General features: G+C 32.0%; 1 protein-coding gene and 1 long non-coding RNA gene across 2 annotated transcripts in view; both read right to left on the bottom strand.

Moving 5' to 3' along the window:
- Window positions 1–24,832, bottom strand: part of LOC134701869 (uncharacterized) — a 537,736-nt gene that overhangs the window by 66,401 nt on the left and 446,503 nt on the right. The window lies entirely within an intron of this gene.
- Window positions 21,144–24,820, bottom strand: LOC134701863 (uncharacterized). Its single transcript, XM_063562978.1, has 4 exons — window positions 24,188–24,820; window positions 23,001–23,081; window positions 21,968–22,048; window positions 21,144–21,611 (listed from the first exon to the last, which is right to left on the bottom strand). The coding sequence occupies exons 1-4, from the start codon at window positions 24,818–24,820 to the stop codon at window positions 21,144–21,146; spliced, it is 1,263 nt and encodes a 420-aa protein (XP_063419048.1).

The following is a 24,832-nucleotide window of genomic DNA, read 5'->3' as shown; positions in this document are numbered from 1 at the left end:
CAAATATATTCCAAAGTTTCATTCATGTATAAAAGTTAAATAACAAAAATACCAAACTCTGCGGAAAATTAAAAACGGAAAGTCCATTACTAACTGGCAAAATCAAAAGCTCAAATCTAGCAAACGTAACAACTATCATATTCCTTACTTGGTACAGGAATTTCCTTATGAAAAAATAGGGGGATTAAAACCTTGTTTTATAGCTAGCTAAACCACCACTTGTGTGACAGTCGCATAACATTCCATTATATTGACAACAATGTGTGAACAAAACAAACATACATAATAGGTAAAAATGTCAAAATAGGGATTCACTAGTCAACAAGATTTTAAAATGTTAATCACTATAATAAAAACAAAAAAATATACAATGATTGTCCCGGCAAAATTAAAATGTCATAGAATGTGTGACAGTTCTCGTTTTTTTTAATTTATTGACTATGCAACAATTGCAATGGGTGTCGACCGTAGGGAAAACCAACAACGCATATAACAGTATTATAGATTTCTAAAGTTTTATATATCATAACTAATGATGATCATTGTTGTCACTGATTGTTTGAATTCATCGAAAATTACCGCCTTATGTAACATTGAATAAGTTTCAGGAATGATAGCGAATACTATTCTTTATCACTTAAATCATAAATAGTTATCAAAGGTACCAGGATTATAATTTAATACACCAGACGCGCGTTTCGTCTACATAAGACTCATCAGTGACGCTCAGATCAAAACAGTTAAAAGGCCAAACAAAATACTCGAATAATCTAGATGTTCATGTGGAGATGATGTCAACTGTTAACATTTTTTCTCAATTTTACATATGTGGCTCATACGATATCAAAAATTGACTTTTCAAATGGTCGTTTAAGATAAACTTTATCATTCTATAGTTCAATTATGCTGACAGCAATGTTTGCATTCCCAATAGCTGATTATAGATAATTACATTCAACTTTTAATTAATCTGTGTGAAACACCATGATATCAGTACGGTTTTGACTTCCGTCTTGTAAATATTCTTTGGATGTTTTGATATTTTTATGGCAAGATTAATTACATTGATTTCAGTTGATGGTAAATCGACGAAGAGTCTGTATTGACATTCGATTTATTAGCAGCTTTGGTCTGTATAGTTTTAACACATCTTTTTAAGCCAGACTCGTATTTTGCTTTTTAAACATGCTGACATGATACTATTGGCTTTGCGTTTGCATAAACAGTAAAAAGTTTCCAGCAGTAGAAATGATCTATAAACTAATAAGTTTAATTCACCAGTAAATGGAAAATTTAATAGTTTTAAGGACGCTTTGTCTGTGTGCAGGGTTTTACACTCTAAAAATAATAGGTTTATACTATCCAAATAATTCCCTGATCTCTCAAGATCTTTTCATTATGTTCACTTCGTAAATTTCGGCAGACCGCTTAAAAAAAAATTGAACGTTCTGGAAATTCTGGTCCAACAAATCTTATGGAGTTTGAACATATACATCTTTCATATGGTAAAAAATGGCATCCTTATAAATCTTCAAAAAATAAATAAAAGTATAAACAATGTCCAATAATAAACATCAATCATTGACTGCATTTATGAAGATATGCTTGCATGCACTGTTCTGACATGTTTGTTGATTTAAACAATCGATCTCAAGAGTGACAGGTATGATACGTTACCGTTAGATTTATTTGAGTTTTGTTTAGATTGAAGAATTTTTCCACGGATGGAGACGATTCAAACACATCTATTTATGATTTGACATTAAAGGTATTAGTTTTTAGCAATTCTCTGTAACAACAAACCAAGTTGCGGCACGCATAGTCTCAGATTTTGTTGAAATTTGTTTTTTATCGGTAGCTATCGATAAACAAACAAGAAATATGTTGACAAAAAACTTGTTTATGCCCCCGTTGCCATGGCAACGGGTCCCCTTGGATTTTGCCTCAAAAATACATATTTCGACGAAAAAAAAAATACCCATTTTAAGCAGTCATCGTGCACACATGTCAATTTTGATGAAATTTTGACTTTTGTTCATTCAAATTTAACACTTAATGAGTAAGATGAAATATGAAAATTAATTCTTACAAAAAGGGGAGAAGGAGGCAGCACTGGTTAAAATAGTGGAGTTTTCAATGTATTCAAGCAGGCTAATTTTAGTCATTTTGCATGACATAATTTTACAATTTTGCATCCACAGCCAATTATACTAAGGTACTAAATGTAAACTATCACTGTTGCCTAGAAATAATTAATCACTCAAGGTTTGAGAAATATGTTGCTAGGGTGGTAGCTATTGGAACGAAAAAGTGTAATTTTTGGTATTTTGTGAAAGACTTTTGACATTGTTATTAAAATAGCTTTTAACAGTGACAGATACAAAATAAAAATCACCTGGAATATCTTGTGTAATGTAAAGGATACTTTTGCCAAAAATATTACATTTAAAAAAAAACACTTCATGCAGTGTGTACTTCACTCGATTCAATCAGTTTGTGTTACAGACTTGAACTGATTTGGTCATTACAAACGCTAAAATTCAAGTTCAAATATGAAAATCTATCAAATGTGCTATTAAACTTCATTTTATGACACAATGTTTCGAGTACCTGACGCGTGTCAATTGTATTGTCAAAAACTACTCATATTTATCTAACAAACGCATTCTACTTTCTTATAAATAGCTTTAGGGTTTACATTTTTAGCAACTTTGTAAAATGCTATATTTTGGGGCCAAAAAGGGGTCTTGATTGGCCTAGTCCGTTCGGTTATAAGTTTCAGAGGAGAATATTTTGTAACAAGTTAACGACGAATAGCCCAAATGTTATGAGAAAAATCTCACTTGGCCCTTAGGCTCTATTAAAAAAATATTTTTTGCTAAACACACAACATATTTTTTTTTCTAACAAAGTTTTTTTTTTTATTAATCTTCCGCTGTTGAAATAAACCATTACTGTTGAAATACAAACATAGCAATGAGCGGATGCAGGGTAGTTCTATCAGTTAGGGAGTACCATTTGATATTTTGTGATGGGGATAATGGATGCTTAATGAAATGAATGTGATAGTGTCTTGAACTGAAGTTCAATAATATTGCACAAAACATGATGAAAAGTAATTTTCGGTACATTCAGCCACAATCGATTTGAAACACGAAAAAGGTGTGTACATAAGGAAAATATGAAATAAGTAATCAAGCCTTATAACGAGTGAAAATGATATTCTTTCTATGCATAAACTCTTGCCCGAAAGGCCAATCCCAACCAAAGATATAAACTGGTCGTTCTCTTAGCAGTTATACCCGTATTTCTTTTTAATTCTTCTTGTAAATTCAAAGGACCTGTCTGAAAAATAACATTTAGTGTCTTGAGGAGAGTTGTCTCCTCGGACGACATCTTTCAATTATTGCATTTGAATGTGTAATAAGTCTCATGAAATTGAATTTGCCATATAATTTACTATTCTGGATTATACATGTGTTATTTTAAAAAAGAAAACTGCATATTTTATATTTTTTTTATTTTTTTATGATTTGTGTCCCAATGAAACCTAAAATATATTGTTACTGCGCAGTATTTCTATATAAATAAATGGTTGCTAGGCACTTTTTCAAAATGAATAGATGGTTGCTAGGCACTTTTCCTATATAAATAAATGGTTGCTAGACATTGTTTCACTTTAAATGAATGATTGTTTAAAACGTATGTGATGAACAACCCCCCAAAACCTTTTAAGTTAGGTCTATGTAATTGTTTATATAGTCCTAAATCTAAACATGTATGGTTGCTAGGTACTTTTTTTTAAATAAGGGTGGTTGCTAAGCACTTTTGACATGACCTTGGCTCTTTGATGTTCATATGTTTATAAAAAAGTGGATTTAAACGTCCTGAACATATTTCTCCATGTATAGTATGCCTCTTTCTATTACATTTCCTTTCAAAATTCAAATAAATATACACAAGTTCAAAGGTCAAGGTCATCAATCGGTCAAATTCATGGTAATTTAATAACCAATAGATTGCACATCATAGTCATTTAATAATTATTACTTTTTCATGGATTATCTTGATAACATGGTCACTTTTCAGAGTTAAAAAGGCAAAAATTACACATTTTTGTTTCCATAGCAACTATCCTAGAACCCAATATCCCAAACATTTTGTTATAATTTATTGACTAGAAACATTGATATTTTTCATTTATAACAACAGCTTAAAATGTCTAATTTGTTCTACTAAATGTGTAAAATTTGTCTACTCAACTACAATGAAAAATGACCTCTGCTCTTGCGGTTGTGACAATATTCAACAAAAATATCGATCCAATAAATAGACTTCTTCATAAAGGATATGTATTTAACACTGTAAAGATACGAGTCATGTAAGCTTATCGATCCAATAGACTTCTTCTAAAAGGATATATATTTAACACTGTAAAGATACGAGTCATGTAAGCTTATCGATCCTTTAAATAAACTTATTCTAAAAGGATATATTTTTAACACTGTAAAGATACGAGCCATGTAAGCTTATCAATCCTATAAATAAACTTCTTCTTAAAGGATATATATTTAACACTGTAAAGATACGAGCCATGTAAGCTTATCAATCCTTTGAATAAACTTCTTCTAAAAGGACATATATTTAACACTGTAAAGATACGAGTCATGTAAGCTTATCGATCCAATAGACTTCTTCTAAAAGGATATATATTTAACACTGTAAAGATACGAGTCATGTAAGCTTATCGATCCTTTAAATAAACTTATTCTAAAAGGATATATATTTCACACTGTAAAGATACGAGTCATGTAAGCTTATCGATCCTTTAAATAAACTTATTCTAAAAGGATATATTTTTAACACTGTAAAGATACGAGCCATGTAAGCTTATCAATCCTATAAATAAACTTCTTCTTAAAGGATAATATATTTAACACTGTAAAGATACGAGCCATGTAAGCTTATCAATCCTATAAATAAACTTCTTCCTAAAGGATATATATTTAACACTGTAAAGATACGAGCCATGTAAGCTTATCTATCCTTTGAATAAACTTCTTCTAAACTGACATATGTTTAACACTGTAAAGATACGAGTCTTGTAAGCTTATCGATCCTATAAATAAACTTCTTCTAAAAGGATATATATTTAACACTGGAAAGATACGAGTCATGTAAGCTTATCGATCCTATAAATAAACTTCTTCTTAAAGGACATATATTTAACACTGTAAAGATACGAGTCATGTAAGCTTATCGATCCTATAAATAAACTTATTCTAAAAGGACATATATTTAACACTGTAAAGATACGAGTCATGTAAACTTATCGATCCTATAAATAAACTTATTCTAAAAGGATATATATTTAACACTGGAAAGATACGAGTCATGTAAGCTTATCGATCCTATAAATAAACTTCTTCTTAAAGGACATATATTTAACACTGTAAAGATACGAGTCATGTAAGCTTGTCGATCCTTTAAGTAAACTTCTTCTAAAAGGACATATATTTAACACTGTAAAGATACGAGTCATGTAAGCTTATCGATCCTATAAATAAACTTCTTCTAATAGGATATATATTTTTAACACTGTAAAGATACGAGTCATGTAAGCTTATCGATTCTATAAATAAACTTCTTCTAAAAGGATATATATCTAACACTGTAAAATGATCTTTGAACATAAGTTTTATCGGTACTAACATTGACTTTGTTATCAATGTATTAAAATATAAGATTTCTTTGTCACTGGTATTAAAGAGATAATGGTAACTGCAATTACGATTATTCCAATATGGCGACGGTAGATATAGGTAAAATCTTTACACTAATTTTTCTTACATGTAGTATGTTTTTGTCAATAGTTACTCAGCTGCAAGGTTTATCTATACCATTACATCATATTTGAATCGTAACGGTGCACTGGAATTGTCTAACCGCTGTGAAAATAGCCGTTGAAAAATTCGGGATGATAATCGTAACTCTATGATATTGTTCTTCTTTGATAATCGTAATTTTCTTAATCGGATAATAGTAACTGAAACATAATAAATGTGTCTTTCAGCATTTCAATGGTATTTTGTGTGTTAAAAATGTAAATGCCCAGTTTAATGATGACATTAACGCATATTAAACTAAATGAAGAAACTTACAGGTTAATACCTAGGATAAATTTACCTATATATCTCTATTTGATGAGTTGTCTGCCTCTTATATCACGTTTATACTAAAATTCTGTACGAAATGAACAAAAGTTTCAGTCAATAACTTTATTAATCGCCATTTTGTGCATTTTTCCTTTGATCTTTTTGTGATAATTTTCATATGCCTCTCGCTTGAGATGGAAAAATTATCGCTAGAAACTAAGGAGGCCACGTGGCGTTGCTAACGAAATTAACATTGAAATTGACAACGTCGTCATAGGTAAAATAGCGATAAACTTTTCTCATTGGTAATCAACGATAATCTATAAAACTGCATTATCGGATTGAGTGTTTATATCTGACCCCCCATGCATATCTCCCTTTTCCTTATAATTCAATAAATTCAGCCGTCCATATTTTTCCCTTGGATTCACTTTATTCTATTTTATACTGATATAATATATGATTTTAAAAATTAAGTTCAAATGTTTTGATCAAATTATACCCATGTATTTTAGGAAGTTTCTTTAACAGTGCAATGGTAAAGGATCTAGAATAGTTACCAGTTTATTGTTACTATTATTGTCACTTTTGTTTTGTTTTTTTTTTACTTTTGTTTATTGTTACTTTTGTTTATTGTTTCTTTTGTTTTTTGTTTTTATTAGCCTTACCTATAGTCTTCGAAGCATTTGACAGACGAAAAAAAACCCCACAAATATGTATATTGATAAATTACATCAAAGGGCATAACATGTAGATCATCACAGTCGGAACTGGTTTAATTACAAAGATGTTTATAGATTTTGAAACAAATATTTTGTGCTTCAGAAAAATGCATGAAAATTAGTTAAGGCTAATTTTTGTTTTCCTTTAATAGAAAAGTACGAATTATATGGCAAGCATGACAATAATAAAAATGTTCCTTGTTTAGTACCTTCAATATTTTTCTCTACAATATCTTCCATGCATATGTATGCAGCATACTTTTCATATACCGAGTATTTATGAATTTTTAATAAGTTTGTTTCTTATTTTAGGGAATATGCGTTATTTAATTCTCAACTTTGCAGTCATTCTTTGAATAAGTATTTCTTGTGAGAAAATTTAAAGCCACATCAATTTTATTTCTTGATTTTCGGGCTTTTGGCCAAACTATAAAAAAACACAAATCCATGTTTGTCAATGAACTCCACATTACTTAATTTCATAATACACAAAGAATCCCATGTAGGGTCAATCTTTCTCTAGTCTATATAGCATTAAATGTTTTAAGGATGTCATATTATCATAATTCAAAATTAAATTTGTGTTTTTTATAGTTTATATCTGAGATACTGAAATTTCAGTGACAGTCATGAAGTAGCCAATATAAATAAGAAGATGTGGTATGTTTGCCAATGAGACAACTTTCCAGAAGACCGACACGACTCATCATTAACAAATATAGGTCACCGTACGGTCTTCAACAATGAACAAAGCCCATACCGCATAGTCAGCTATAAAAGACTCTGAAATGACACTGTAAAACATTTTTCAAAGTTATCCCTTGTTCATCATAACTTTTAAGTTGTGATATCATCCATGAAAAATGATCGAAGTGACATGAAAACTGTAGCAACTAATTTCTCGTCAAACGGTTTTTGACGAATACTAAATGTCTTTCCTACTGCGTTATGGCATAATAGAGTATGTTTTAGAATTAAATCAGCAGTGGCTTCCTGGGGGCAGAAAAAGCACATATAACCACTTACAATAAATGAATTTAAACAATATTAACTATATTTACTATTTACTTCAGGATAAATTAATTTTTGTTTACTGTCTTAATCAGAAATCTGATATAAGGTGACACATGCGTGTCGCCTGACAATTATTGTCATGTATCATAACTTCCATCGCTCATTCACATATTTTGTGGCATACCTAGTGTTTGAAAAATTCTGTAAATTAACAAAGTTCGTGTTTTCCCATTTCCAAATTTCTTGAAGCTTGTTCAACCTTCCAATTTTATGATATACTAGTATGTAGCTGTTTTCATAAGAACTATTAATTATATATGCATAAAAAGAAATGTCATAAGATGTTGGTACGTTTCGTAAATAATTCATCGCCATAATTTCATAATATATGATATCACATTTACGTTTTTAGTGTCAAAATCAATAAAACAGTTTCCTTTTTTATTATCTTTTTTATTTTTAGATACCATAATTACGATTATCTTTTTTCCGAGTTACGATTATCATCCCGAATTTTTCAACGGCTATTTTCACAGCGCTTAGACAATTCCAGTGCACCGTTACGATTCAAATATGATGAAATGGTATAGATAAACCTTGCAGCTGTGTAACTATTGACAAATACATGCTACATTTAAGAAAAACGAGTGTAAAGATTTTACCTATATCTACCGTCGCCATATTGGGATAATCGTAATTGCAGTTACTATTATCTCTTTAATACCAGTGTTTGTTGCATTGATTATTCATGAATGTTTTTCGTACTTATTCTAAAATGTTAGTTACAAATAAAATTAACTTCAGCAGATGCTTTTGGTTTCGGAGTACTTGGATTCACTTGCGGTTTTATGTGCGAGTTATTCTGTAAGAGCTTCGATTCTTAATATTGATTTATTTAAATTACAGCCGATTGCAGAGTGTGAAGATAAAGGTTATATCTTTGGTTAGCTTGCTTGTTAGCTGAACCGTGAAGTCATTATTAGGTAAGGTATACTACCCTCCTTTCGAAGTAGTCTAATCCTACAGACAGATAGATTGGTTATCTGTCGGAATAGTCTACTCTTAAAGGAGTGTAGTTTAACTAACCTAATAATGACTTCACGGTTCAGCTAGCAAGCAAGCTAACCAAAGATATTATTTTTACCTACACACTCAATGCAATCGGCTGTAAATACTTTGTGTAATTGTTTGTCTTGTATAATGATTGTTAGATTTTCATTACTGTTTCTGATATAGATATTGTACACATGCCTTACAAAGGAGAACTTGATAAAAATCTAAACAAAAAAAATGACTGAATTTATGTTTGAAATTTATTTCAATATTTCATAGAACAATATTGTAGGACAGACAAGAGACATGCAATGAAATCTGCAATGTACTTTATGAATACGGTTATTAGGCGGTTTTACAGAAAAGATCAATATGATTGTATAATTAATATAAGGTACAAGCAATGGGACAGTCAATACCATTTTCCGACATTAAGATAATGAATTTATTACATTCATATTATATATATATATATGAATTTGTCTACTCCCTTATGTATGTCCTTGTGTAGACACGGGACGGTTTAAAGCTTGGCATCAAGTTCTTCACTCAGGTGTGATCGAGTTCTTCACTAATGTGTGATTGAGTTTTACTCAGGTGTGATCGAATTCTTCACTCATGTGTGATTGAGTTCTTCACTCAAGTGTGATCGAGTTCTTCACTCATGTTTGATTGAGTTCTTCACTGATGTGTGATTGAGTTATTCACTCAGTGGTGATCGAGTTCCTTTTTCATGTGTGATCGAGTTCTTTACTCAGGTGTGATCGAGTTATTCACTCAGGTATGATCAAGTTCTTCACTCATGTTAGATCGAGTTCTTCACTCAGGTGTGATAGAGTTCTTCACTCAGGTATGATCGAGTTCTTCACTCAGGTGTGATAGAGTTCTTCACTCAGGTATGATCGAGTTCTTCACTCAGGTGTGATCGAGTTCTTCACTCAGGTATGATCGAGATAAACAAAACGAAAACCCATTTTATATTAAATGTAAATGATCACGAAAAGCTAATAAAAGCTTCATAATTTTGAGAGAGACAAAAATGAAAACGACATGTTATTAATTTCATGCGTCCGCATCGCTTTTCTGGATTAACCTTCATAAGGAACACTCGTAGCTTAATATTTGAAAGTAAGTGATGTATATATAAGAACCGTCCGAGTTAAAAAAAAAAAGCTATATAACAAGGAAAGGACTTTGAAAATAGCCAAATCCATCTTAGGTCCAATTTGCCTGAGGGATTTTACACCTTAGTTTCTTTATAGTTTCAAAATTTATCAGCGGACAATTTTAGAAAGGTTTGATACAAACCATGTCAGTACCGAAGTACTTACTACTGAGATGATGGTACTCTCAGGGACTGATAATCCACCAGCAGCGGTATCGACCCAGTATTGTAAAAAATGAAAACAACACGTTAATATTTTTTATGCGTCCGAAGCGTTTTTCTGGTTTTATCTTTATTGGAAACGCCTAGAATGTATAAGAACCGAAACAGTTGAAGATCTATGTAACAAAAAGGACGTTAAAAAAATGGCCAAAATCTATCTAAAGAGATAACAGAGCAGATTAGCGTTTGGTTCTATTTCATCTAATAACTTGTCTTATCGACAATACAACCTCATCTCATTATTTTTATATTCCTCATGTCTCTCATAACTCTTTTGAGAGTGGCTCTCGAATGTTTTTAAGATTGTTTTGTACTTTTAAAAATCAAAGATGTAGAACATATTCTATCATAATCATTCGGTAACTAGTGTTATTCCTGTATCCTCTATGCCTGTCTTGAACATAAAAAAAAATTAAATAAATAACAGTTCTTAGACTAATGCTCAGGTTGGTTGTCACCGTGCAACACAGTTAAGAATATAAAAAAGACGGTGTGGTATGATTGCAAATGAGACAACTATCCACAAAAGACCAAAATGACACAAACATTAACAATTATAGGTCACCGTACGGCCTTCAACAATGAGCAAAGCCCATACCACATATATAGTCAACTATAAAAGGCCCCGATAAGACAATGTAAAACAATTCAAGCGAGAAAATTAATGGCCTCATTTATGTAAAAAAATGAACGAAAAACAAATATGTAACACATAAACAAACGACAACCACTGAATTACAGGCTCCTGACTTGGGACAGGCGCACACAAAAATAATGTGGCAGGGTTAAACATGTTAGTGGGATCCCAATCCTCCCCCTAACCTGGGGCAGTGGTATAACAGTACAACATATGAACAAACTATAAAAATCAGTTAAAAAAGGCTTAACTCATCAGATAGACAAAAAAATAACACCATAAAGGAAAAACATAGTAGAACTCCTTTTGTCATAAGACACTGTCAAACATCCAAACATACTATCCACACTCATCTGTGTCCACACTTGTACTTTTAATAAAAACATGCTGTATATATTGTATTCATTTTGTATTGTACATGTAGAGAGGTGAGACTATAATAAAATATATGATTTGATTTGATTTGTGTACCGAAATACCTTGATGCACAATCAATCATAATAGACTTTCTGACAATTATCAATCATGATAAAAAAAGACTATTTTATTAAAACAAATGTTATCTTTGAAAAAAAATCTGTTATATCGCTTTAATCAGGCCTTAGGAGTCTAGGTAGAAAACATTCCCCAAGAAAGAATACACATTACATAAGAAAAATATACTTTGGCAATTATTGCCATTTAGACAACTCTCAACCAGATACCAAATGAGGTAGAAGTACGATTTGTGAATCTGTATTTAAAAATGACTCCAAGGGTCAATAATGTTGATTGCCTGAAATTGCAAAAATCTTCCTATAGATTCTATTGTAGAAATGATCCAATGATAGTCTTATACCAATTTAGAGTTTTTGTTGTTAATAGCCAAATTCAAGATGACCACCACCACTGGCATAAATTAAAACAGTAGAATAAATAGAACTATGAGCAATACGTATACATTCACATAGATTCTCAGAAAATATCTTACTCTTTTAAATAAAACCAGCATGCATATATTACTGGAGAACAATTTTTCAAATAATAGAAGTATTACTATATAATTCTGCTATGGTCAAACACACTAACAAGTTTTAAACAAGAACTATCCATACTGATCTGTGTCCACTCTTTTAGTGATAATTAAACCTGTCAATTTCATATTCTGTTATTGTATCTTAGTTACTGAGTTAAAAGAAATATGTTTATGATACTTCTAATTGAAACTGGACGCAGCTTGTCACCTCGTCCACGAACAAAAAAAAATGTCAATTGATCATCAGCAAATATTTTAACCAAAAAACGGGGAAAAAGTAGTAAAAATCTATCGAAAAATACAAGACTTGGTACCGACTCGTACGTTAACGACCATTTGAACTTAAGGAAGGTTTATATTATTTTTCATTTTATATCTGTTATTTGTTAAACGCAAGAGCATAACATTTTTATTTTTTTAACTTAACAACACTAATAGTAAATACTCTCTATAAGATTTTTTTTCCTTTTCAGTTTTTTTAAAATAAAGATACCCTCTGACTGTGAATGATGTATAAATACGCAGCCACGTCTGTCTTCCGACTGAATACCCCATTCTAAAGAAATGCATCACTTTACTGTTTGTGATGTATAAATGTGCATCTACGTCTGCTTTCCGACTAAAATCCCCATTCTAAAAAAACGCATCATTTTAACTTTGGGGGATGTATAAAAACACAGCCACGTCTACCTTCCAACAGAAAACCCCATACTAAAAAAATGCATTCTTTTACTGTTTTTGATGTTTAAATACGCAGCTTCGTCTGCTTTCCAACAGAAAACCCCATTCTAAAGACACGCATCATTTTTACTTTGGGGGATGTATAAAAACACAGCTACGCCCACCTTCCAACATACAACCCCATTCTAAAGAAATGCACCCTTTTACTGTTTGTGATGTATAAATATGCAGCCACGCCCGTTTTCCGACTGAACACTTCATTCTGAAGAAATGCATCCTGTTACTGTTTGTGATGTATAAATTTGCCTGCTTTCTCTGACAGAAAACCCGATTCTAAAGAAATCATCATTTTTACTGTTTGTGAAGTATAAATATGCAGCTATATCTGCCTTCCAAAGGAAAACCCCATTCCTAAGATACGCATTATTTCTTACTGTGTGGTATAAAAAAATGTATGGATAAATACGCAGCCACTTCTGCCTTTTAACAAAAAAAAACCTAAAGAAATGCATCCTTTTTTATTGTATGGGAAGTATAAATGCGCAGAAATGTGGGGACGGAAAGAGGATGTTATACATGTATCAATTGCTTAGTGTAGGATATATGCCACGTGTTTATATAGCTACTGCCGTTAACGAAGCATTATAATAACTGTTTGAGAGGTCTGTATATATCCTAGACATTTTATAAGACACATTTTTATGCTCGCTTAATTACACCCCTTTTGCAGTGGACATCTATGTTGCCTGTCCTTCGTCCTATTTTACAATATAGCATAGTCATTTCAACTCTACATTTGTATTTCATTTGGTTTCAGTAACATTTTGAATTTCGTCAGTCATTCAATGGCGGCAAACGTGCTAGCGAGACTTTATTTTTCATTGTTCTTGTCGTTGATTTTGTAACTAACAGCTATATCGATCATATCTATCTAAGTGAATGTCTGGCATAATTGTTTTTCATTAATTGTTTTGTTATAAATTATGCCGTTAGTTTTCTTAATTGAATTGTTAAATATTTTTCATGACGGGGACTTTTAAAAATGACTATACGGTATTGGATTTTCTTATTGACGAAGGTCGTACGGTTGCTTCGATTGCTTACATGCACTTTATTTGAACTTTGGTGGATAGTTGTCTCACTGACAATCAAGCCCCATCTCCTTATTCTCATATTAAACAAAAGAATACCACTAATATCTGCTTCGTATACCAAAGTCAAGAAATAATGCAAAGTGAACTTTCTATTTTAGTGTAATAACATATTCCAATAGCGACATCGTATTGAGTAGTCATTGTATCTCTCTCAGTTGATACTTTTTTAAACAGTTTGTATTTCCTGTCCTGTCCTTGTTTACAAGACAACTATTAAACTAAAGTGTTTTAAATGTTTAATGTGAAGTGATCACTTTGAATGTTTTACGAACAACACCTTGCTTGGGCTGACCGTTATGGAATATTTGTCTTAGCTGCAATATGGCCCTCTTCTCGTCAATTGTGACAAACTGCCTCGATGGCCTAGTGATAGCGAACTCGCCTCAAGTACAGGAGCTGGTGGGTTCAAATGGAAGGCTTGACTTTCCATTAAGCACGTGTCACTTAGGAGAAAGAGCAAAGAATGGTGGGTGTATTGTTGGGGATTTGGAGTCAAAAATAGTGTATCCTGGTAAGTGACATGTCTTTTTGATGGCTTTTATCATGTAAACTAGTACGTTAAAGATCAACCTGTCGGCCTAGTGTAAAAAGAGTCATATTTATATCATCTCGACATGTTTTTGTCCTTATATGTATTTAATATTTGTCACTGGATGTTACACACATTTCTATCATCGTCATTTTCAACGATTGTGACATTCACCGGACGTTGACGCGTGCGAGTCGAACACGCCGTGTAACACTGAGTTCAGACAGTAAGGAATTCATACTTTTAAAGACAATCCAATATCTATTCTTCGGATATATTGCACCAATATATTCTTTGCCATAATACTCATTAGTTACTAAAAGGTTTTTCAAAAATGTGACATTTTTATATACAAACATAAAAAAACGCACAACGATATCAATGATAAAACGTGCTTGGTATTTTTAAACATCCAAAACTTAATGTTTCTCGTACATCATAGTTTTTAAAACATACATTTTTGAAAACTTCATAGTATAAATTAACAAATTTATAAAGATCGTTTGTTTATGTTGTATCTAGAAACAAACAAAAATACACGTTTTAAATTGTCTTTATTTTCATGTTGTGTACGCTTCGTTGTCATTACACCTTTTTATACTGTACGCTTCGTTGACGCAATATTGCGCTTGTCAATGAATTTTGCATGTATTAAATTATGCTTTGATATGATTTTAACCAATATGCATGTTTGAAAATAATAATTAACCACCATAACATGCAGACAACAACCCATAATGTCCGTTATATTGTCGAAAAACTCTTGGAGGGAATTTTTACATGTAAACAAATCCTCATGTATACGAAAGTGTTAATTGGTAGGAAAATACAATAACTCGACAGATGCAACTATGACTTAGCATGCAGATACACACGTCCGAATATCTAATTTGATAGCATTTTTGAAAGTTTTTACCATACAGCAGTCAATGTACGGTTAGGTGGTGGGTTGGATGCCCGCTAACATGTTTTATCCCGCCTTATTCTGTATGTGCCTGTCCAAAGTCAGGAGCGTTTAGTTCAGTAGTTATATATACATGTATATTTTTTTGTTCACTACTTTGTGCATAAATTGGGCCGTTAGTTTTCTCGTATGAACTGTACTACATTTGTCATTTCGGTGTGTTTTATAGCGGTGTGGGCTTTGTTCATTGTTAAAGGCCGTACGGTGACCTATAGTTGTTCACTTTTGTTTCGTTTGGTCTCTTGCGAAGAGCTGTTTCAATACCACATCTTCTATTGATATAGAAAGCAATAAAAAAAATCAATGGATTATAGGTTTAGCCTTTTGACCCCAGAGGCGGGTCTTAGGGAGGTCATAGATTACAATAGAGTCACATTAAGGCTAAACAATATATATGTGTATGCAAGGAACATGTAACTGATAGCCATCAATAGTAATATAGTTACTTTAATGTGAAGATATAAAGATGTAGGGATTAACTGTTTTTCTTTCTTCAATTATGTTATTGTGTTTGTTTAATTCTTAAGGTATAAAGATTATGCTTAAATTCCTCGAAACATTAAGGTCTTTCTACTGTGGTGCAAAAATCTAAATGATTGGTCAGGTCATTCTGGTTATACATAAGCACCTTTAAAGTCTATACCCACTCATATGCATTTCATTCAAATTTTGATTTATTTCACAGAAGACCACAGGGACCATATTAATAATCCCCAGATACCTTTGGCGTCATTGATAAATTATGGGTTGAGCAAAGCATCAATCGCCAACCTAACCTTAGACATTTGCTGTGTTTCTTCTTTCATGTTGGTACTTAACAATATATGGACCCTTTTATTTGTGTATGACACGCGTACATAATGGCTGATTGCTGATTGCTTAACGTTGACGCAAATATGTCATGCGTGTTCAGGATAAGCACAAAGTAGCAACACATACTACATGCAAGTCCTGGAAGGAGACCCTCCGGAATTACGTCAGAGACGTTTGGACTGCCACTGGATAAAATGATGTATATTTTATAAGAACACAAATGGTGCCTTTCAGCAGGCTATTTATGGACCTCTCTTGAAGTTTTTGCAGGGGTTCGTACAGTGTAGTTAGCGTGGTACTCTCTTTACACGAGACATTGGATTTTATATTCCCATTTGGACTGGACGTGACTGTGTACTTTTACATACCACACAACTAAATGGATGACCAACTTCGGTCAGTTTTTACTGCCGATCGGAAAAAGACCAAAGTGATCATATATAATAGTATATTACCCAGTCACCTTTCACCAAATTCTTTGATACATAAAAAAAACCAGGTACATCAAAACTTTCTATATTGTGGCCAATTTGTGTTTGGCCACAATATAGAAAGTTTTACTGTACCTGTTAAATCAAAACATCACTTAACATTATTACGATTTATGCACACTTATGAGAACTTACAATACCGTACATCCTCTCGATACTATTTATATTTGGCATTGCACAAGTTCATGCGTTTTATTACGTCTTTACCTAAAAGCGTAGGATATACTGGTTAACACTTTAGATACATGATTTACTTCTTAGTTGTAATTCGCTTTTCGTTTTTGTGCCTTGTACCGACATTTTCAGTTTAGCCAATTGCAACTGAACTTTTTTTTATCATGTTGTGCTGTTACACCAGTGTTCTATGTTAAGGAGAGGGTTGGAGGCTCACATGTTTAATCCCGCCGCACTTTTTTGTCGGTCCAACGTAAGGATCCTGTAGTACATTGGTTATATAGATCTATCACTCTTTTTCTTCTTTACATAATTGATAAGTTATAAATTAATAACCGTTAGTTTTATCGTTTTAATTTTTCATATTTTTTTTTATATCTGTGCCTTTTTTAGCCGACAGCTGTATGGAATAGGTTTTCCTAATTGTTAAATGTTGTACATTGGACTATAACAGTTGCTTTATATACCCACTTCATTTAAACTTTGGTGGAAAGTTGTCTCACTGGCCATCACACCACATCTACAAAGCTTCATATGTAAAAAAAAAATAATAAAAAAAGTAAAGCAGTTGGAATGCCATCTATGGCATTTGGCAAATTAAGTTCAACGAGCTCCTACATGTATGTCTGCTTTCGTCTAGGCGAATTTGGCCCAAAATCAACATTTGGAAGAGCCTCAAATTGTAAAAAGTAAGTCATTATATATTTTTTGAAACTTTATTTCCTCTGGAATATATCTATTAACTGTTCATTTCATCTGGAAAAACATTGAAAGTATAAATTTTCAATAGAAACATTCCAAGCAGATGTACGCTGGTTAAATATTTCAATTTTGGCTTTGTATGACAGATATTTTAAGTTTAACTACTTTGACTAAGTTAACAGATGAACATTTACAATAAAATACAGAAAAAGGGTCACCGACACCATCTCCAAAACTTTGACAAGAAAGTGATTTGTGACTGTTTTTGTCAACGAACTGTACAGTGATTATTTCAAAACGCACAACGAGCGCGACACATTTGGTGGCACGAACAATACAGTAAGAGAAAATTTTTTTTTTATGATATTGCGTTTATTCTAAGTTCTAGGGAACATTTGAAGGCACGTAGTAGTTCAATGTATAGTTATTTAGTATTGCTTAAAATATTAATACGCAAAGGTGTATGCACGAAAAGATATTCAGCATTGTTTATATCATAAACCGTATGAAATTGCACCATGTCTGTGCGTTTTGCATCTAGCAGTTTTATCAAACGTTTTATACAATATCTAAAACTTATAACAATTGTATAATTGAATAAATACGCTACAATGTAACATGCTCATTAACATATTTATATATACTCAAATAAGTTCTAAAGAGGCATTCGAAATTATTGTCATCCCAAATGTTGTCCTGATTATCGCTTCGAACGCGTCAACATCCGGATTCTTTTGGATCGGGGTTATACGGGATGACATTACCGAATGCAAATAATCACTTAAATTCTACAAACCATGAGCGCCACGACGGATACTATTAGTGGAGAAAGAATTGATCCCTTTTTCAGAGGTAAATACTTATATTTCTCTGTACTCTTTCATGGACTGCTGTTTGATTTGAGACGTCTTTCTTTTTTTCCATGGTTTGACTTTACTTTATCATTGACCCCATTGGTATCTTGTCCCACTTTTTATGAACCTATCGATTGCATTTATTGTTACTTATTCTCGTACTGATTATATATGAACTATTTGCCACTGCTGGATGTTTAGCAAACAAGAAACCATCAATTGAAAAAGAGATATGAACAATTCATCCTGAATTTAGGTCACAAGTGCACCTGGGCAATTTATCCAGCATCTTTCACACGTGCGCCTTGCTTAATTTAATGTATTCCGCTGGACTATCAATTGATCAATCAATCATCATTATATCTTTTTATCATACAATAATTAAATTTCCCACCCAAAATAAGGTGTTTTATTTCAGATAATGGTGATTTGTAAATGGTCCCTTTTACATGTATAATAACCAGACAATTTCTGATAATAGTGATTTCCTATCAAAACTTAAAACATGATAACTAGTAATTATATGGCATTGGTGTTTCTGATTTGTCCATACACCATGATAACCAGACATTGTCTGATAACAATCATTTATGGTTGATCTCTAAAAAGTAAAACTCATATATTCTATGAAAATGATAACACATTAAACAGACATTGGCTGATAATGATGTTTTCTGGTTGATCAATAGAACATGATACCATTTATTGTCTGATAATGGTGATTTCTGATCGATCTCGAGTATACGATAACCATATATTGTCTGATAATGGTGATTTATAATAGATTCCGAGAATATAACCATATATTGTCTGTTTATGGTGATTTCTGACTGATTTAGAGAATATGATAACCATATATTGTCTGATGATGGTGATTTCTGATTGATCTCGATAATATGATAACCATATATTGTCTGATAATGGTGATTTTTGATTGATCTCAAGAATATGATAATCACATATTGTCGGCTAATGATAATTTCTGACTGATCTCGAGAAAATGCTTCGTACTGGGGTACTTCAGGGTGTTAAAATATCCATATCTACGAATATGAACGTAGATAACTTATAATCTCTGAAGTATGTGTTATCATGAATACACACCCTTTCAAAAGGTTAAAACACACACATTGCAATAGATTTGTCCCTTCATGGTTTATTGCTTTATATCATTTTGATATAACAATAGACCAACTATTACATATGTCGAGCAAAACCTGGAAATATTAAGACTATATATATTTCCTAATACATATCTTTTTTAAATTTTTATTTCATGAATGAAACAAGATGTTGTGTATATGTCAACGAAACAGCAATTCAATTACAAAAAATTAGAAAGACATCTGATAGTCAAACTGGTTTTCTGGGATAAACAAATAACAAGGCAATATGCTAGTCTTCAACTCATGCCAAGTTAAAAAGATATGACTATGTTAAAGGAAATCTAACATCTACACCTTATTCTCTCTAGGACAAAAAATAATAAATTCATATATGTTTATCATTAAAAAACATAGTCATAGATGACATTGTCCTAAATGCTTTATGTTGTCTCATGTTTCTCACTGTACTATACAAATTATTAGATCTATATATATATGTTTATAAACAGATATTATTTTTAATGTACGTAATACAATATGCAATTAATACAGTATTTAGCAATATAAACATTAAAGTCTTTGCCGTATGTGATTACATTTGAATAAAAGTATTGATACAATCCAGTATTGATCCAATCTTTAACTTTAGTCCCATTATTTCCATATGGTCCACTTTTTCATCTTTCTCATTTCTTTCTATAGTTTTAGGACTATATAGTTTCATTCCGACTTTATAATGCTTAATCAACAGAATAACGTCTCAATTATAGATGATTGCTTTCTATCCAAAAAGGTTTGGTCTTCTGCAAATCTGTTGCTATGGTATGCATATTTCCCATGACGTGTATAAATAACTGTTTGATTTAGTGTTCAATTTCAACTTCAATCATCATTCCTGAAACGAAACAAAATAAATCAGAACTGATTCAATACAAGAATACAATATGCTACTGATTGATCGATTGTGTTACTTAACGTCCAGTAACAATTATTTAAAGCATGTTAATGAGGCTTTGATGGTCTAAATATTAGAACTAGTAATCATGCCAAAGGTCGTGGGGTTCTCCAGACACTCCGACTTCCTCCACCAATTAATAGTACACTAGTACAATCGTACTGAAAGTGGTGTTAAATACCAATCCACAAATCACTTTAGTAATACATGTTTAGGACGAGAACAAATTAACAAGTAGTACAATCGTAGGTTCAGTGATACAAAAGACGTCCTCCAGAATCAAACCGAAGATGCATTGGATAACGCATTGTAATAGACTACTCACGAACCCACCAAAACGTTGTCGCAATGGTTCGTACACAGAACACTGGATTAAGGGTTCCCATGTTGACCGGATATAGTTACGTATTTATATATATCGTAGGCAAACGGACACCTCATTTTTACTGTCGGTTTCTATAAGACTAAATGTGACCATTGTTATATTCTTAACTCAAACTTGGTCCTATTTGTTTGACATTCTACTTTTAAAGAAAAAAAAAGTTTTCTTACTGGCAGAACCAGTAGAAAACAGTTGTTTCAGATCAAAGAACGTATTTCTAAAAACATGGGTTCAATCAACAGTCATAATTAAACTTTAATAAATATGTAAGTCTGCATACACTCATATTTTAAAATAGTAATAGACATTAAACATTACAAGAAAAACATGATAAAGGCTCAGTCAATCAAACTGTTTAAAGATCATTTACTAATATATCATTCTCAATTGATTTCACTTCCTCTGCAGAAATAGTTTTAGCCAAGATATCATTCAGCTCATCTGTATACAGTCTTCTTGGTATGTTATGGTGATCAAATCGTTTTAAAAGGTCGCTTAATATATTACATAATTCAATAAAACGTTTCTCTTCGAGTTTAAATATGCGAGAGTGTTGTAGTTCGTTCCTTGTTAGTCTTATGCGCTCAATATCATCTCCAATAGCTATGTCTGTATTTCGAATAGTTTGCCACGACCCTCCCCATGAACCACTAGGAATGTGTTTATTTAATTTCCTGTGCTCACTGTACAAGTTTGTTATATCACAATCGCTCCTTGGACGTAGATTTGCTTTGTCTTGTTTTAAGAGGTCATATAAAGCATCAGCCAGAATATTCAGCGCTATCATTCCCATCTTTGTAAAGTTGATTTCTTCTTTTGTGAACTGAAATGCAGATAAAAGTTGTAAATTATGATTTAAAATAGGTAAAAAGCCATTACAAGGCGCAATAATATTGTTTGGTGAATGTATTTTCGCTAAAAATGGTCATGTGATCGGAGGGTTGAAATCTGCAACAACAAAAAAAAAAATGAAAAAAACAAAAATAATAATAAACCTAAAATAATCAGCTTGCAGAAACAATTTTCCAACTCGAAAATAATATTTTTTTTCACAACCGAAATTTGTAAATGCTGTCCAAAATAATTACGAAACATATTATGCAAAGACACATTTCTGCAATATAATATCCAAGTACTTTTATCAAATGAAAACAACACTAGATTAGTAATATAACATACCCCTGTCAAAATGGCTGCTGCAGATGTTTCTCCATGAATATTTGAAATGTCTCTCTTATTTACTTTGACACGGACACACACCTACAATTCACAAATAAAAGAGCCGTAAGAGAGCAAGTGTTTAACCCCACCACATTATATTTTGTATGTGCCGGTAATAGTCAGGAGCCTGTGATTCAGTGGTTGTCGTTTGTTTGTGTGTTTTTCGTTCTTTTTTAAAATAAATAAGGTCGTTAGTTTTCTCCTTTGCATTGTTCAACATTGTCATTTCGGGGCCTTTTATAACTGATTATGCGGTATGGGCTTTGCTAATTGTTGAAGGCCGTACGGTGACCTATGGTTGTTAATTTCTGTGTCCTTTTAGTCTCTTGTGGAGAGTTGTCTCATTGGCGATCATACCACATCTTCTTTTTTTATAAGATTGCATACACAAACATCCTTCCCTCCCCCATACAAAAGGCTGAAACTTTTAATGTCCTTGAGGCATAGTTTTTCTGTTTACTTTGAGGAATGATCCTCGGAATTTATAATTTTGGGCAGCACTATTGTGTCAACATATCTATTTGTTAGGAACTTTGATAATGATGACGCTTAATCGCTTAGCTTTCGGGGGAAAGTTAATATGCATATTCATGAAAGGAATATGTTCATGCTATATGAATATTTTCATTACCTTTTGTTAGCCCGACACATTGAGCTTGAACGTGCTAGTTCACATGCAAGGTAACAGTCCCCATGAGGATATGTTACCTTATCTTATCATATATGATCATTTATCCAAGTTGCAATTCAAAAAGTAGTATTTCTTATAAAATCCGGAAGGTCCATTTTTGCAGGGTTTTTGGATTATATTCATATCACAATGACTTTGATCTTTGACGTCAAAAAATCAATAGTGATCTTTCTCTGATAAAATGTGGCCGAAAATCATGCATAAAAGTTTATATACATGTTATGGTAATATCTATCTGCAGTATTTGTAATAAAAATATCAATAATTTAAAAATGATAACTTTAAAAAGTTGTTTGTTACCTTAGAGAATGTCGCTTGGACTTGGCTGATGCTTTTTATGTTAGGATTCGATACTGGTTTAATCTCACAACTCTGGGACAGCTAAAATAATTATCAAAATGATATTTATTAGTATTTGAGGTTCACTACTTTCTATAAAAATGTGTGCTACAATCTTTTTTGTTTTGGTTCATGTTGATCAATCTTTAGTTTTCTACTCTGTGTTTTGTGTGCTGTTGTTTTCTTTTTTGCCAGGGCTTTGTCTGTTTATTTTCAACTTAAACGTATGAGTGTCCCTTTTGTCTCTCTTTCACGTGTAATTTAATAATTAGAAATCAACATTTTGATAATGATGCAGCCTCGGTATCTATTTTTAATTAAAATGCCGAATTGAGTTAAAAACAATACAACAACCAATACTTAGTACATTATAGATGGTAATTAAGAATGTATTTGAAGTTCTGGTTTAGTTTTGTTTAGTTTATTTTTTTATAAAACCATGAAGTTCATATGTTATAGAAAAGCTTATCATATACATTAACAAAATTTTAGACAAGATAACATAATAATGAAGGGAAAAAATACATAATTCAGTAGATAAATATATTTGTTAGATAAATGAAAACATGGGAACACAAAACAAATGAAATAAACATGTTGAAAATGGTAGATAGATATAAAACACATTAGGATAATGTCATCCTCCAACATTGCATTGAGCCACTGCTTCAATTATCAAAAGCCTATGACAAAGGACAAAGTAATGTTCCAGACACTAAAGCCAAATAGAATCAAGTATTTTAACTCTGAGTATACAGCTCCAAGTCACATGACATGCATGAAGGCAATAATATGAATAATAATATGCTTTACATCTTCTTATTGAAAACAGCTTTTATGCTAACGTATGTAAGATGGTGTCAAATGATAGCAATTTCTGACTCAAACAAAGTTGTAGATAACGAAGAGGCAGAAAACACAACAGAACTACTAAAAGGAAACATGTGGAATGGCAGATAATAAGATTGATAGTTCCAGTTAAATAGTTCTTCACATTTGTTTAACTAGAAACAAGCGTTCCTACAGTATCATTATGGCATGTCTACGCGATGCTTGATATCAAATTTTAGGAAGGGTGCACAGAGGTTAACATACTATATTCACTTTCTATAAAAGTTGCTATGAAATAGATAAAATATTTCACTTACTTTTTGCAGATCTTGCCATTCACCAATGAATAAATGGGTGCATTTACATGATTCACAGTGATATTCCGTAATCTGTTCTTCACTAAAGTCATTTGTTCCTGTAACAAGCTCTTGTTTTGTATGGCCACATTCCCATTTTTTCTCAAACTTCACATTAGACATCTTAAATCTTGTGCTTATTATCTTTACAATTTCCTCTGTCACAAATTCGTCAATGAATTTGAACAAACCTCCTTCACGTCCTTTACCAAATTGCCAAACCTGAATTTGAATCCAATTCGGACATTTCATCACATGTAATTTTGTTAATTTTGTCGTTTTCTGTAACTCAAAGACAGCTGAGTCTCTGAAAAGAGCAACCTGTCTTTTCTGTTCCTTAGTGATAAATTCTGCAACTGTATATTTCCTGCACAGAGAAGCAATTAAATGATTCATTAAATGAGGTGGTAGAAACCTAAACTTATAACATAACCAGGTAGACTTAGTACATGTGTTTTCTGTCACATTAAACATTTCGTATATGTCATACTCAGGTTCTGATTTAATCATACAAGGTACATAGTAGCAAAGTGTTTGATCAGCACCATCTCTATCTGATATGATCGGACGTATAATGATATCAAATTTCTCCATGACATTCAGAAT

This window comes from Mytilus trossulus, unplaced genomic scaffold, assembly GCF_036588685.1.
Source record: "Mytilus trossulus isolate FHL-02 unplaced genomic scaffold, PNRI_Mtr1.1.1.hap1 h1tg000358c__unscaffolded, whole genome shotgun sequence".
Taxonomy (NCBI): Eukaryota; Metazoa; Mollusca; class Bivalvia; order Mytilida; family Mytilidae; genus Mytilus; species Mytilus trossulus.
Note: the sequence above shows the minus strand (reverse complement) of the source record. Positions and strands in the feature narration are given on the sequence as shown.